This window comes from Mchenga conophoros, linkage group LG4, assembly GCF_057382185.1.
Source record: "Mchenga conophoros isolate Kocher_MC1m ecotype Shallow Benthic linkage group LG4, M_conophoros_male_GT1.1, whole genome shotgun sequence".
Lineage (NCBI taxonomy): Eukaryota > Metazoa > Chordata > Actinopteri > Cichliformes > Cichlidae > Mchenga > Mchenga conophoros.
In genome coordinates, this window is record NC_140529.1 from 39,843,736 (window position 1) to 39,858,868 (window position 15,133).

A 15,133-nucleotide genomic window follows, 5' to 3' on the forward strand; every position below is an offset into this window, starting at 1 on the left:
CCACAGTTAAAAGTAAGAGAGTTGTATCGAAGAGAAAGAACTTGGAGCTTTCCCTCAACGGGTAAACAAAGTCTATCTTTTCATGCTCTCTGTATTAAGTTCACACTGGAAGTATGGCACTCTATAAGGACGAAAGCCAGGACGACGGACCAGAATGCCCGGTATGTTACGAGTATCTTTCTGGGACCGAACGAACTTTGAGCTGCGGACATGTTTTCTGCCACGATTGTCTCGTCAAAACGCTGGTGACCATCAACAGCGATGGAAATATCAGAAACACGATCGTTTGCTCGATCTGCCGACATCTTACATTCATCGAAAAACAAAATGAAGCGCTGAACTCACTCGAAGCCGATAATGATCCGAAAGAGCGGCAGACCCTGAAGGTGCCTCTCCCTTTGCCGGTGGGACAGCAGCAGAGCGCACGGCGCGCCTCAGGAGACAGTTTACGGAGTGAAGTTTACTGTATCACTCGCTGCTTTAGAGGCTTTTCTCAGCGAGCTCGCCGACAGAAGCGGATCAGCCCCTGCCAAAAGGGATCCCAGATATTCATCATAAGCGCCCAAGGGCGACCCATGACTGAAGGAGATGCGCCCGGTGTTGTAATATCTGTGGCTCGCCCCCAGCGCAGGCGTAGGATTTGCACGACAACGGGATGGTTGTTCTGCCTGCTGTCTTTGTTTGTTTTACTCGCAGTGACAGCTTCGGTTTTTCCCTGGATTGTACTGATGTAGCCCAGCGATCCGCATCCCTCGGTCAAAGAATTGAGTAATTTACTGACATTTAAAGAAAGACACGCGATTGGCTGTATTCAGTGTCCAGAATTACTGAAAATGGAGTGATGTGCTTTAGTTGGAGTGAGGATTTTTAAGATGTTATCAGTTTCCTTCCTTGATTCTTTGGAAAAGTTTATACACGTGACTTGTCCTTTACTGAGAATCGCCAAGCAAGTGTTTATCTTAGGAAGCCTCAAACAGTAAAACCTTTTGTTCTGCAATCTTGTCTGACGTGTTCAACCTGCTGGAGAACCACATATCACAGCCCATAGATAGTAAATCCAATAAAAGTGGACACAGTAACGTAATTGAACTGTTAAAAAGGTGAAGAAAACAATCACTTTGCTGTTAGAGCTGCTAACTTTAGTTGTGTTACCCTGTTTGTTGTTCAACACCCTGTTTCCAAGCAGGAGCAAATACCTTTGTGCGCAAAGCCAAGCTGCACATTCAACCCCGATCTCAGGATTGTTTAGTTTGTCTGCATTTGCCCAAAAAACAAAGTCAAAATGGTACATTTAATATGAACTTGACCTTGGTTTATTTATTTTTGCAGACAAAATGAGATGATAGAACTTAAAAAACACACATACTTGCAAATGATATATTAAAAATATACACTAAGTTTAACATTAAACGTTTGAGCAAACTGTTAAAACACTTGTATATGGCAGTGCAGGTGGAGCCTCATGACAAATGCAAAGACTCATTTTGACAGTGTGCTGTGCAGTTATCACCACCATACTGGGAAACCCGTACACTCCTAGTTTCTGTCAGTCTCTGGGTTGGTTGTCTTGCTGAGCCAGTCCTACAAGTTGCAACCTGCAGAGGGTTCTTCCTTTCAGATATATTTGTCTCCATAATGGTAATATTAAAAAGTATTAGTTTATCTTTTAGATAATATACCCTGTTACTGGATTCCATATTGATAGATGGCCCCACATTGAGAATACATTTGTGATGATACAAGAGCACAAGAGAAATAGCCTCGAATTATTGACAGCAAAAAGTGAACATGTTCATACTGTGTGTGTTTTTAGACATAGAATATTTACATAAATTAAACCATTTGAGAGGAGAACTGTCTATATATGTCTTTTTCTCTTTAATTATCAAAGATTATCAAAGTGAAACTGCAGCATCTGTTATATGATTATTGTAGAAACATCTTTGAATGTTCTGAGCTACAATATTGGCTAATGACACAAGTAAACATGCAATCAGTCTAACAACACAGGCTGATAACTATATTTATTTACATTACGTATGGCTAGGAAATTTTTTTTTATGTATTTTTCTCTCTGCTTTTACTGCAAGGGGTCGAAGGTCATTGAACCTGAAGCACTTGATACAAACTTAAGAAAGAAAATCATTAAATCTTAAGTCAGTCCAGTCAATCATCAAACGGATACAACACAGTTACTTCTCAGTGCGACTAACAAAATGCACAATATAAAGCACTGCCATTCTCAGACCTTTCAGATGTAAATTGAACATATTAGCTCGTCAGGAAAAACATTATGGGGCTTTCTTTCCTCCTCAGTAACAGATGGAGGTACAAACATTTTAATTGAAATAGGATTCTACATGCTTTGCTGGTATGAAGTGGGTATATTAGAGAGAAACAATGTACACTGTACTCAAGTATTGAAAAGCTTTGATACCTTATTTTGAGATATGTACATTTTGCTGTGTGAATGTAGCTAAGCCACAGATCAGTATATAAACTAGATCCAGCTGCAATATATACTGAATATGCTGTCCATCATAAAATATATTATCTCAAGTGCTTAAGGTATTTATCTTATGTCAGATATATTGAATGCAGGATTTGTATTTTTTAAGTAGAAAAGGAAAGCAGCATTTAATGAACAAAGTGTAGCAATGTTTCAATATAAGGAAAATATATCTGCCATGCTAATGGTGCTTTGTAAGTTTTTAGCTATAATTATTCAGTAAGAGATGCTTACATTTAATTCAAAAGTATTTTTTTAAATCGAAATGCTGAATAATGTTTTTTGAAAATCACAAACAAGTCTCGTAAAACTATTAAGTTATTTTTGATGAAAAGTTGGATTTTTAAATATAATCCTTTGAAAGTAAATATGAAATAGAACTGACTGCTGTGTATTTATGGCAGAGGATATGAATTAAACAGGCAGTCACTTCTGATGCTAATAACACTAAGGTCGAAATTAAGTATCAAAAACTGCTTTTTTTAAGACCTCTGAGGGCTGGCTTCCAATTTTTTAGACTCCTAACTTTAGAATAAACACTTTTAGGACTGGTTTGAAAAGTAATTTTATTATCTATAGCTTATATATAATTTCATGACAACTAATTACATGTTTAACTGTATTAGGTCTTGAGGCTGCTGTACCTTAAAAGTTAGATGGCATTAGATGACAAAACTGTGCAAAAAACATAATGTATGATGATACACTGATATTTACAATTTTCAACTTACACTGATTGTATATATTTTAACAATCACTCCCAATCAGTACCATCAAATGGTCATTAATTCTTTCCAAAATGTCTTTCCAAACTTCATACCCAGCTGAAATGTGGTGTTTATTAGTCTCAAATGAGTGACCCATGACAAAGGACTGCTAAGTCCTGTGTTTCAAGGCAACTTTCAAGGCTATATAAATAAAACCGATTTGAATTAAGTTGAATTTACCCAAAACTCAATAGAATATACTGTAATTTATGCACAGATATTTGTTGCATCTACTGAGTTTGTGGATTTATTCATTAATGTCAGTGCACATATGTGTCAGTCAATGACATACATGCACATACTGGTCAAGCAAGTTTGTCCTCAGTGAAGACAGTTAACACATTGTGTTTGGGTCAGGTTTAACCTGTTTTGATATTTGACAGCAGCAGAAACTCTGTTATTCTTTCAGCCCGAAATGAGACTATTCTGGTAAAAATTTAACCAGCATCTATTTGAAAGCTTTTCAGATCCAGTCAGTGTTAAATGAAGAAAATTAAGACTTTAGATGAATCTTGAAACTTTTTTTTCCAATGGGTTCCTGCAGAGACATCTGCTGGTCTTACAAGGGTCATGGGTGAATCTACAAACAGTGTTGCTTATATGCAACAGAGGTCATACAGAGGTTGGAGGGTGTCTTGACCCAGAGATGTGACCTGAAAAAGGGTGGTATGGTAGTAGAGTAGTTAGCACCATCACATCACGGTAAGGTGATTTTTTAGTTAAATAACAGCAGGGTCTTTCCTCCATTTATTCTTAAATAAGTTAGATTAAAATTATAGTAATTATTGTGTGACAATAGTTGCTTTGTCTAAAAGTGATTGTAAAACCTTTAAAAAAAAATTTCCGCTGCTCTTGAAACCATTAAAGCTTAATCATCCATTTATTATATACACAGACATGGCTTTATAAACATCCTAAACAGATCTGTAGCTCAAAATTTGAGGGGATTTGACAGGGGGAGTTTTTAGCCTAGGTCAAAATGAACTCAAACCATGTTGTGAAGGCACAGAATATGAACACTAGTAAGAGTTAAATGTATTTACTGGGATACTTTTAACTTGGCCGCTGGCATAAAGAAATGTGTCAGAAATATGTCACTACCAGGGACATCCTGTAGAGGGCATAGCTTAACTCATTAATGAACCTGCCTAAATTGGCACTGATGTACAAAATTTAACGGATGATATCTAATGGAGATATATAAAGATGAGTATGGTAAACAGAGTAGATAAAACAGAGCAACAGGAACAGAAGAGGAATTTTGATAGAAAAAAAATTGCAAGGTTTCAGGTGGTTGATTGAAGTTATATAAAATTTAACTTCAATCATGTTAAACGATGTTTTCACAAAATAACTTTGCATACTGAGTCAGATTTATTCCTCAGAAAGTTATTTTATTATAGTTTATGATTTATGATGCAAATCTTTTCAAAACCTCTTTACTACAAACTTGACATTAATGTAGTCATAAAATATAGCAAATACTTGTGTGCACTTATATTGGTGATATGATTCTCCCATCTTACTCTCCATCTTAAAACATCAAGTACTCTACCTTCAGATATTTTTCAGATATCATTGTCCTAAAGATGACAGGATCCTCCTGAAACAGAAGAGGGCAGTGTAGTATGATGTTAACTTGTGATTTCACAAGCATTTGAAGCAATCATCAAGTAAAGACAGTTATATTTTTCTTAGTAATGAAAGTCTACTTTTCCATTTGCCTGGATTTGTTGTTCCTGTTTAGATGTCAAACATGACTCAGAAGTAAATTCTCAACCAGATGACCCATTATGTGTCCTCTAAAATCATCTGAACTCAGTGGAAGCAGGGAGTGTAAAAAGAGGCCACTTACCACCCCTGTGCAGTAATAACTACACAAGCCAAAGTTTCAAGCATTGGCTGTGCTCAGAATGCATCAGTCAACATGCGTCAAGGTCGACACGTGCTGGGTAGACCTTAATTTATTGCAAGTGTGTAAGATGATTGACACTCGAAAATGAGATGTTAGCAGACAGCACAAATAATTGTGATGCCTTCATGACTATGAATGGCCACCAGCATTTTGACAAGACAATCGTAGCCAAAAGCATGTCTACAAATCAAAATTCCTTTGGTGCCAAGACGCATTCTTGTTGTATTGCTGGGATTATGGCACCCAGCTGAATCAATATTCAGTTTGTATGTAATTTTGCTAAAACAATGTCTGACTCATTCTCTGTTCCTCTCAGCAGTAAAACCGCTCTGTGGTAGGAGTTTTTGTGCTAGCATGGCTTTTGGTAAACCAGTTTAGAGGATGTCCTGGCTGCAGACTTCCAGTGTCCATTCGCAAGACAGATCTTGAGATACAAGATATTTGCCCACACCAGCAACAGTAAGACCAAATTATGATTGGTGCTTTCAGAGATACAACCATGACTGATTATTGATCTCTATTTTTTTAAATTATTGAGATCAATTTTAAGAAGAACATAAATCCAGTTGTTGTACCCAAACAAGTACAAGGCTGAAGACAATAGTATCAATACTGTAGGCAATTGATACTGAAGATAGCCAAAGGGACTCAAGAATGTTCAATATGCTGTAAATGTTTCTTCCCCAGCTACTGAACATGTACAATAAACATGACAACATTGCTGTTTAAAATTATGGAACACAATATCCTGTATGCTCAGAATCGGTTTTTCAATCTGTTTTTGCACGAAAGACATTGTTATCTGCAGACAAGCTCTGCTGCCTGGTCAAAACCCACAGTGTCAAAATAGGCCCAGCAAGGGTCAGAGACAAAACATGGAGACAAGTTTGCTCACACTGACAATGGTAAGGCTCAGTCATACTCACTGGTGCTTCAAGAGAGACCATAAGAAAGTCAAAATCTACCTTTGCTCATTACCATTATATGTTAACAAACCGCAAACCAAGAGAGAACCAGTTTCTGTACCCAAAGCACAAGGTTGAATGCAGTGATGCTGCACTGTAATAGAGGTAAAAACAGCCAGGATGGTGTGCTCAGAATGTGTTCCGGGCACACATTAATGTAATGCTCTCATTACAACATCCTGGTAGCCATCATACTGCAGCAAAGTAAGCCCTCACTGCTGGTATATTATAGCCATCAAGAGACAAGAAGCACCTGAGTCACTTGGAGCAGATATTCCACATAAAGGACAGGAGTGGCTTTTCTATCAGTGCTGAAACCTTTGATGGTTTCAAACACAAGAGTTAGGGATGACATACTCGTGTGGTCTAATGCTCTTTCTGATACTGGAATTACAAAGATATGAATATGTTATGTCGGTATGCTACCCAACAGTGTTTAATTAGAACTCGCTAAAGATAAATAAACATGTTGGCTTCCTCAAATTGCTCTGCTTATCTCACAGCACAACTTTTAACCCTTTCACACACAGTGGTCAGCCAATTGTCCACATGTAAAAAAAAAAAAAAAACTCTTTGAAAAGTATGTTTAAAAAAATGAAGTTCAAAAATCTTTTTCTCATGCCTTAAGATGAATAAAAATACTTAAGAATCAGAATCAGCATACTTTATTAATCCCTAAGGAAATTATTAGGATTAAATTAGTGGAGTGTGAGGTGAACTAAACCATTTTGCCTAACTTTGAATGAGTGATAAAAGAAAGGCTCCAGTATTTAATTATTTCTTTTAATCAAAGTACAGTCACACAATTGATTTATTCGGGCAACTTATTTGGATCTCAATTATTTAGAAATAAAAATGGCAAACAGATACAAACTCTTCATTCCAGGTTTCCAAGGGCTCCTCCAACTGCTTGGATCTTGGGTAGTTACAATTACTGGCCTCCATTAGGTTCTGTACTGTAATACTTTCCAATCTTGTAAATGAGTTTCAGCTGCTATCTTGTACACAAAGGATTACCACAACAGCCCATTCCAGATGTTTTATTTGGCAGATTTTTATACTACATCCCCTTCCAGATGTAAGCCCAAAGGTTCTCACAGAATCAAATTGCCAATGTGTAAACCACTACACTACAAGGCCATTTGTTAATACATTAAGAAACAAATTACTGTCAGCAATTGTAGATCTTACTGAGGAAGCCTGTAGGCTATAATACAAACGTATAGACACAAAATATCCTGGTGTGTTGGAAACTTGTCAGGAGCACAAATACTGAAGAATCAGCAGCTGCAGCTTGTTGTGGACGTTTCTGTTTTGTCTGCACGACCTCTGGCAGGATATTTCATTAATGCATCTACAAAGAACCAGAAACAACTTAAGAAAACTTACAATTTCACATTTAATAAACATCATAAAAGGCTCTGTTATTTTATTAACTTCCAGAATGAAATTTCTAAACAAACCCCCCTGCTTCATGTTTGAGACAAACAGCCACACTATTTAAGTTACATCAATTTTTTTTGTTCTTAAAAATACAGAGCACAATAAATGTAGTGATTAAATAAATACAAAAATGAATGAATAAAAGAGCCTTACCATTATCAAAATCTGCGCTAACCTCTCTGGGGCCTCGATATCTGGAAGTCGGAAACAGCCAAAATATCCATCAAACGAAAGACAAATGGTTGATAGCAAAATAGTCAAAATCTCCAGTAGCATCAAGAGAAAGTCTAGCCCAGTAAACTGAGAGTCACTGTGGATTTGGCTGGGCTGTGGTTCAAGCTGATCTATATCAGCAGCCTCATCAGCCATTGTTCTCGTTTGTTGTGCTTCTGCTGAAGATGTATGGCCAAGAACTAGTTTTGGGTTGCTGCTGCTACAGTGAAGTGCTCCCCGAATTCTTTCCTTAGCAAGATCTCTCTGCCCTTTTAGTCTGTGTGTGCAGGACCAAGGGTCTCTATCAAGTTTCAGTACGGGGTACCACTGTGGGTGGGAGTTATTCAGTATACCCCTAACTGTCTTAACCCGGTGTCCCTCAAAAAATCAAAACAACTATGTAATACTAAACAACACAGTGTTTTCCTTTTAAAACACTTGTGCTAATCAAACATATAAAACACTTGATATATGTAAGACGTTATCCCTCCTCACAGACTTCAAATTAGTTTAGTCCGCTGCCTACCAACCCCCAAACCTTACACAATGGTGTGAGTGTTGTTGAGTAGGTATCTCTGGTAGTATTTGGTTAGAGGGCTGACCTTTTATCTTAGGTTATCTTAGTTCTATTAAAATAAAGCACATTTAAAATTGTAACCAACCTGGTTGACTTTTTAAAATGTTAATTAAAATCCCAATTAAAGCCATAACTCACTCTGACTTTCAAGTGCTTTTAGTTTATTACAATTGTTATTTTTATGATTAAAAAAATAAATCTTTGCTTATAACCTTAGAGCTTTACAATCCAAAGATGTTCTCTTCCTAATACTGTTATAAATATATATTATACTGTTTTTAGTGAATGTCTTTGGAGATTCTCAGCCATTCAAGTTACTTAAATTCGGTAGTATACAAGCCTCTAAAAATCACTCTACGCTGTACATTAAGCATAAATGGGAGAGGGAATCAGGCTCACGAATTTCGGAGGACAGCTGGTGGGGAATATGTGAGTCTCAGGCTACCACTGCAAATTCAAGGTCCTTAAGAGAGTTTGGTTGGAAGAATGTAGTGAGATTCTTTAACACTCCTAAACTCACAGCTCGGCAAACAGGCTCACAGAGCCAGGGCCTATGTTGGAGAGGTTGTGGAACCCCTATGGCATACCATTTTCATGTCTTCTGGGCCTGCCCAAGGATTCAGTCATATTGGGGGGAGGTGGCCCTTGAGATAAACAAAATAATTGGGATTACAATAGACTATTCATTTGATACGTTGTATCTTGGCAAACTGCCTACGGCACTCCCACATAAAGATATTTATTTATTGAAAATACTTTTGGCTGGCTGCAGAAAGGCCATAACCCGTAGGTGGCTAAAGGCAGACCCTCCAACTCGGGCCCAATGGCGTGGGATAGTGGAAGAAATTTTTGGAATGGAAAGGCTTACCTTTGTCCTTAGACTCGAGCTCGAGAAATTTAAGAAGCTCTGGGAAAAATGGGTTGTGTACTCCCCTTTGCACTGAATAAATGAATATTACCATGATGTAAGTAGATGCTATTACTGGAACTGTGAATGTCTCCCATGCTGACCTTAAGTTTTGTATTCCCATACTGTAAAATGATAAATAAAAAGTTATAAAAAAAACAATTGTTATTTTTATGATTAAAAAAACAAATCTTTGCTTATAACCTTAGAGCTTTACAATCCAAAGATGTTCTCTTCCTAATACTGTTATAAATATATATTATACTGTTTTTAGTGGATGTCTTTGGAGATTCTCAGCCATTCAAGTTACTTAAATTCATGCAAGTTTTCCAAGATAATTTCCAGCATTGCATTCACTGCTAGTGAAACTTTCACATTCCTACATTCCACCCCACCCCCAAGCCCAAGGGTGGAGGCAGGAGCCCCTTGTAAAACATGACCTGTTGTTAGGTCATTTTATCTTTAGTTATTCATGTGTGATAGTTCATCCTGCCATGTGCCATTGTCAGGTCATCAAATTTGCAAATTTGATTTCATTTAGTGTAAATTTTCTCATGTAAATATACTTTTGCATATAAGGCATGTGGCTTTTTATATAGTCTAAAAAATAATTGTTACATTTTTCTGAAAAAAAACCCCAAACAAACGCAAAAAAACATAAAAAGGCTGGCTTGAGATGAAAATGTTTATATTTAAAACCTAAATGATCAAATACATGCTTGTAGGACATTTCAACAAGTACAGCCATGTGGCTTTAAAATGGCTCAAAGAAAAAACAGCCAAAAAAACCCAAAACAACAAAACAACACAATGGGAAGATTTAACAAATACATCATGGGCATGATGTGTGATGTCTGTGGAAGTTTACCCATAGACTTATACGAGTGAGTTGTTTCTGTAGGCACATGAGATTTGTTGTTTACTACTGGAAATATTTGATCACACTTCATTTTTCTAGGTGCAGAACTATGTGCATCCAATTCAGTATTATTCTTATAGCAGCAAATCATGTTGTCTCAAAGCCATCCATAATCTATCCCAACAGGAGTTAGACATCACAGGTGGCTGTGGCTTAGATGGTTTTGAGGTGTGATGTTTGCTGTGATGACTGAAGTTTTAACCACTGCCATGAAGAATAGTGGAGATGTTAAAAATAAATAAAAATTCTTATAAAACTCTTAAATCTGTGATTATTAGACACTACAATTAATCCAACTAGTTAATCAGATTAAGACTGCAGGGTACCAAACTGAAAATGATTGACTATAGGTGTGTGTGTGTGTGTGTGTGTGTGTGTGTGTGTGTGTGTGTGTGTGTGTGTGTGTGTTGTGTATAGATACACACACAGCTTTGATTAGAGTGTGTGTGTGTAATTTCTTCTTTGCATAAGCCATTTATGCAAAGAGTTATTGTTTGTATTTATTACAACACACAAAACCAGAGTTCTAAAATCTTTAATCTTGACCAACTGTAGAAAAGGTGTGGGCCTCTTGAATCAACTATAAACAAGCAATATATAAAAATACAAAGTGCAGCAATAGGTATTTATAAAGTGACTCTGACGTTTTCAAACATAATTTGTTGGCCACAGCGATTCATAAAACAATGAAAAAAGCATTCTAAACATTTTTTTTCATTTTTCCAGTCATTACTGGAAAAAGTCAAACTATAAAATATTAAATATTAAACATAATAATAAATAATCGTCGGTTTTCCTGATAGCAGCTCATTGTGGGGCTTCCCATTCACAGGTCCTCTGGAAGGAGACTGGATTGATGCATCTGCAGACAGAAACAATGTTATAACAAAATGTCTGAGGGACGAGAACAAGCTACAAGTTAAAGTCAGCACGAGCTGACTCAGCTCATTAACTCTCTCCTTTCAACTGTGTACACCCAACAAGTCAAACGCAACAGGGAAAAGAAGAAAAAAAACTACAGAACATAGTAAATAATAAAGTCTTACCGTTATCACAAAGTGAGGCAATGTGTCAGTCCTGAGAATGGATGTTGGAGTCTGCACATCCTCATAGGTGACTCACCAGAAGCCACACCAGAAGCCACATCAGTGCGATCAAACAAATCACCACTACCAGGCAAATGCAGACGGATTTGGTGACCTGACAATCAGGAGGTTCAGCAGGAATTCCGACAGCAGTATCGCTGCATGTCGTTGGTCTCACGTGGTCGCTGATTATGAAAACCTCAGACCCATTCCTGTAGATGACCGTTTGGTTGCTGCTTCGGCGAGAAAGTGTCCTCAAATGACGCATCATCCAGTTTCCTCCACGCAACACACCGTCTATGGAGGCCCTCGCCGCAATCACAAGATACCCCATCGGGAGAGGAAGAGCCACCCCCTGTGTGGTGTCCACATCTGCAGCCAGGGTATCGTCAGCTGGGTTCTCTTTGTTAAGATAAGTGGCTTGACGGCAGAGAGGACAAATGATAGATCCTCGACTCCGGGCGACTACCATTATTTTGCTCAGGCAGTCCTGGCAAAAGACGTGCCTGCAGCTCAGAGTGCGTTTTGCAAGCAGAACATTTTCAAAGCATACAGGACACTCCTGTGGGGCCTCGTGTCTATTTTCTGCTGCCAGTGCCATTATTCCGTCGTAAAATCAGCTGATTACTGGTACAGTAGTGTTCTCCAACTTCTGTTCACAACACGGAACTTTCTGCCCTTTTAAAGTGTGTGGTGGAGCAGGGGCCTGTACAAAGTTGTGGCACGGGGTGGCACTACCCACACATAACCCCCCCAAAAAATCAGATGCCTCGCACAGGTGTCCAAATAAAATGGAATAAAATCATAAAATATTTAATAGCATAATGTTTTGCATTTACAACATTTATGCTGATAAAAAATATATTTAAAAAATATAATTCTTAAAAGAAGCTAGCCCCCTGATATTCCTGAAAATGGTTCAGTCCAACCCCCACCTCTAAACACAATGGTATGAGTCTCAATGACCAGTATCTGATATTGTCCTCTAAAGGGGCTAGCCTAGCTAGATTATTTAACGCCAGCATGTGCAAATCACACGACCAATTTAAGATTCAGTTAAACTTGTATTTAAAGTGCAGACACCAAACTATATAACAGTTTATAATTGTGTTGATAGGCCACATAAAACCAATCTAATCTAAATAAAATCTAATTAATCCAATGTAATTTAAAAGCATAGGCGATGCATTTTTCTGAATACTATCGTCACATTTAGTGAAATAACTGTAAAAACTGCACTTTCTAAGGACAGCGTTCACAAGAACTCTGTTTTTACGACAAACTCTTTTTTGAAATAGCACAAATAATTTGTGTGGCAACTTATTGTGACACCTAATTGTTCTGTAATTTTATTTTAAGTTTAGTGGTTTGAAATTGTTGTACAAAAAAACTTTTTTAAAAAAAAGAAATATAAATTTAAAAAAAAAATGTAAATTTATATTTCAAGTTATGAAAATGATTCGTTAAACATGTTTGTGGTTTTTAAAGTCAAATTAGTCAAGGTAAATAGTTTTTAAAGGAGAAATACAAAGGTAAAATCAAAAGTAGTGAAAAACAGCCAATTAAAAACTGGACCCCAGAGGGTTAAACAAGTAATGTGTCAGATAATATTGTTTATCTTTATCACTGAATAGAAAATCGTCATTCATTCCGTTATTCTTGTACAGCGTCAGCTTCTGAGCCCAAACATGGCCTCTTATTACAACTGTTGAATTGTTATTTTTGGATTACTCAGTCGTGCTGGTCAATGTATACCTTAGTGCTGGAACTGGAGTTTCAGGTTTTACCTGACTGGTGAGGCACTTTAATGATCACAGTGTCAGGGTGTCGGGAGTCTTTGACCCACCCAGCATTGATTTAAAGCATACTGGAAACCTACATCATATTCTTTCACCAGCCCTGACACCCAGGCCCACAGCCTGCAGGTGATGAGGTAATCCCTCAGGTGTGGAGGGGGAAAGCTGACTTGTAAAACAGGTCCTTTTATTATGTTCTTTTCCTCTTTCCTCCCTGTTTCTGTTGTTCGTTTCATTCAGACAACTGCATACCAGCATGAGGTCGTCCAAAAAAAGGTGGTGTGAGTATTTCTTGTCTAAAGAAGAAATCAGAGACAATTTGCTTAAATTTTCCTTAAGTGGCTGAGTGTTCTTATTTTACAAGAGTGTAAATGTGTAATGGTTTAAGTTCTAGGGGACACAAGGAGTAGATGATTGACTTAAACAAACAGCACCTGTTTAAGGAGGGGTTCTGGCCTCCACCCTGGGGCTTGGGGTGGGGTGTAATGACAAAATGCGAAAAGTTCACTAGAAGTGAATGCAATGTTAAAACTTATATTAGAAAATGTGTATGACGACAGCTGAACAGTGTCAAAGTATCTTTAATATTCGTGGGTTCCTGTGGATTATCACTCTGAAGTCTAACCCGACCATAAAAATAGGACTTACTCAGATTTAGAGTAGAGGGAATCACAGAACTGAAAAACAGTAATAGCTAGTAAGAGTTTTTCCAGACTGTGTATGAAACTGAGTGTAAAATCTTTGCATAATTCTCCTGTACTCACAAACCAAACTGCACCTAACTGACGGACAATGCCGCCATTAGCTTCATAATGAAAAACATTTGTGAATCACAAAGTACATTTAGGTAAAAACAACAAAAAAATAAACATTGCCTCGAAAAGACAATAAAAACTCAGGTATTTTAGGACAAAATGTCTCAATTGAAATAAAGAAAACAACAGCAAAAAATCTATACGAAAAGTGGGACAATCATTTCTAGTTAGTGCATTTCTCACACCTCCACCAAGATGTTTGAGTATCCAGATAGACCTGCTGTAGGTTAGCAAAACAATCCATGTCAATGCTGGGTGGGTCTAAGACTCACAGATGACCATCTCTTGGATCTGTGCCTCACTATTCACGTAAAACCTGAAACTTAAGCAAGTAAGTCCAGTTCCAGCACTAATGTGTGTGCTGACCTGCATTATTTGAGAAAGTTAACATAAGATTACAGCAGTAGAAGGGGACATTTCTTGGGGGGAAATGGTCTTGCTGTCGCACAGCAAGAAAGTCCTTGGCTGGAATCCACCATGGCTGCATTGTGTGGAGTTTGCATGTACCAGGTTCATTCTGGATACTCTGGCTTCCTCCCACAGTCCATAGACAAGCAGTTGGGAAGGATTAATGTGATTCTATGTGATGTGATTCTGTCTGTCCAGCCGGTCCAGCTAGGCTTTTCCCCTGAGACACTTGCAGTGTTTCAAGTTAAAAAATCAAGACAAACAAAAAGAGTTTGGAATCAAAGGTTAAATGAAGACGGCTAACAGACTACAAGAAAAAAAGAAAAACAACTCCATGTGGAGGACAAAAACCATGGAGCCTAATGTCCCAGCCCAACATGAGAAACTTAATGAAACTCAATGAAAAGAAACAAATACCCTGATACCCTGCATCTATGAGATGACACAAACAAATGATACTGTGATGACATCAAGCAATAATATAAGTAATTTAAAACCCAGTTTGATGTAATTCTAAGCATTTTGTGACTTATGGTGCTTTGGAAAACCATAAATAATGACCGAAAGGCAATGATAATTATAACTATTATTGTTATTAATAGCACTAGTAGTTGCTGAATTTATTTTAAAGACTACTGTTTAAAGTCCTAGGCAGCCAGTCTGTCATTTGTTCAAATCCATATTCAGAGGGACTGCTATATTTGCATATGACAAATAAAGGATTGATTGATTGAAAGCCGGTTGGAGCGGACACGCTCCATTTTGCGTAACTATTTTTAAATCCCGGTAGCACTGCAACCACGTAAGCTAGCGC

At 37.5% G+C, this 15,133-nt stretch overlaps 1 protein-coding gene across 1 annotated transcript; it reads left to right on the top strand.

Moving 5' to 3' along the window:
- Nucleotides 1-2,042, top strand: LOC146576862 (RING finger protein 222-like). Its single transcript, XM_085272732.1, has one exon. The coding sequence runs from the start codon at nt 114-116 to the stop codon at nt 732-734; it is 621 nt and encodes a 206-aa protein (XP_085128858.1). The 5' UTR covers nt 1-113; the 3' UTR covers nt 735-2,042.
- Nucleotides 2,043-15,133: the final 13,091 nt, after the last annotated feature.